The sequence below is a fragment of the Olea europaea genome, chromosome 4, assembly GCF_002742605.1.
Source record: "Olea europaea var. sylvestris chromosome 4, O_europaea_v1, whole genome shotgun sequence".
Taxonomy (NCBI): domain Eukaryota; kingdom Viridiplantae; phylum Streptophyta; class Magnoliopsida; order Lamiales; family Oleaceae; genus Olea; species Olea europaea.
Window position 1 is genome coordinate 15,507,740 of NC_036240.1, and position 1,618 is coordinate 15,509,357.

At 34.6% G+C, this 1,618-nt stretch overlaps 1 protein-coding gene across 1 annotated transcript in view; it reads right to left on the bottom strand.

Annotated features, from left to right (window-relative positions):
- Positions 1–852: 852 nt before the first annotated feature.
- The window catches only part of LOC111393086, a 21,402-nt gene continuing 20,636 nt past the window's right edge, over positions 853–1,618 (bottom strand). Inside the window, exons 10-11 of the mRNA XM_023018487.1 lie at positions 957–1,083; positions 853–867 (exon numbers count right to left, since the gene is read on the bottom strand). Of these exons, the coding sequence (XP_022874255.1) occupies positions 853–867; positions 957–1,083 (142 nt within the window). The remainder of the gene's footprint in view (positions 868–956; positions 1,084–1,618) is intronic.

Genomic DNA, 1,618 nt, shown 5'->3' on the forward strand with positions numbered 1-1,618 from the left:
GACATGACTAGACTCCAAATTGTACAAAATCTGTAAAATGTCAGGGTACTTGGAAATTGAAAAAAAAAAGAAAAGAAAGAAAGAAACAAAACTGGTGAAAAAGGAAGGTGAAATGATCAAACCAAACGAAGAAGAAGAAACCAATGTTGAAACACATTTCATTCTCTCACACATTATCCTCTCACTAGAATCGTCCCCTCTCTCGCACTTTTCCTTCTTTCACCATCGACAAAGATCAAAAGCACTCTCATGTGTCGTACGAACCAGCGAAAGGCGAGACTCTCCTTTGGCATTTGAATCGTCCAATACCCAGCCATCGACGACAGCCATCAATCACTTCACTGTCGACGAAGATCGTCACTAATTTGTTCAGGCTAGTGTTTTCTTCATTTTTTGCATTTTTTTTTTTTTGAAGAAGAGGAAATTTTTGTACAGTGTCGGCCAGCGGAGCCACATTTGGGCAAGGGTGGTCAATGACCACCCAAAAGTTTTGAGATTTTTAATTTATTTAATTATTATTTATTTTTATTTTTTTGCAACCAGTAAGGCAACTTATGATGCCAACTTGTTGCATTAGCTGAGTTCAGTCCATATTCTGATGGCATAAAACAGTCGCAATGATGGTCCATGGCTGAGAGTTAAGTCAGTTCGCCGAGTGGTTGAACTACTGGAGAATTTGGCTTAGTGGTACTCTGAAAAATGATTGTAACAACTCCGGCAATTGAAATGTCATTTGCATAGGTAAATTTGTTTAAACTTTGGCGGCAACAATCAAAGATTGTGTTGTCTTTCATTGAAAATCCATTTAAAATAGTGTACAGAAATTGATATCTTATCAAGGAAACTCACATCCTAAGTAATGAATATCTATTATCAATACCAACATACTGGAAATGAAATTAAACATTCTCTTGGTGAGGCACATTCTTCATTTAAAATATCGATCATGAGCTCACCCCAGTACTAGATTCAAATTTAGGTTCAGAATCAGATTCAGATTCATTCGAGTTGTGATTATATTTTGTAGTATTATAGCATAGAAGAAAAAGAGAGCATAATGAGATTCTTGGATTTAAACATTTTCTGTAGAAGGATATAAGAAAATAAGAGTTGAAGTAGATCAACTCTCTGTGAATTTTAGAGATAGATAATAAGTTTGGACCAACAACTTTTATATAATAGCTGATAGCGTAAACATTATCGTTTTGTAAAAGATAGCAATAAGAAAAGCTTTCAATGAAGCTATTTAATGGACAATTTCATCAAAGAGAAAGAAAATGAAATATGTATAGAAACAGCACCGACCTTGTTTTTCAGAGTTTGCATGCTGCCAACCTGAATCTTTCCAAAATCTTGATGGGGGACAAGATTCAAGATTTTAATCAAACAAGGACAAATATAAGTTGAGAATAAATATATTAATATTATTTATAATTATTTTTTGCAGATAATTTTTGCCCACCCAAATAAAATATCTTGGCTACACGTGGACCACAGATCGGTCATGGTGGGTCACGTGATCCACCAATTTTTTGAGAACTTTTTTTTTCTTTAGTTGAAGGCATGATATTTTATTAATTCTCGTCCACTCTACACGTGAGCACTATGTTGATGAGGC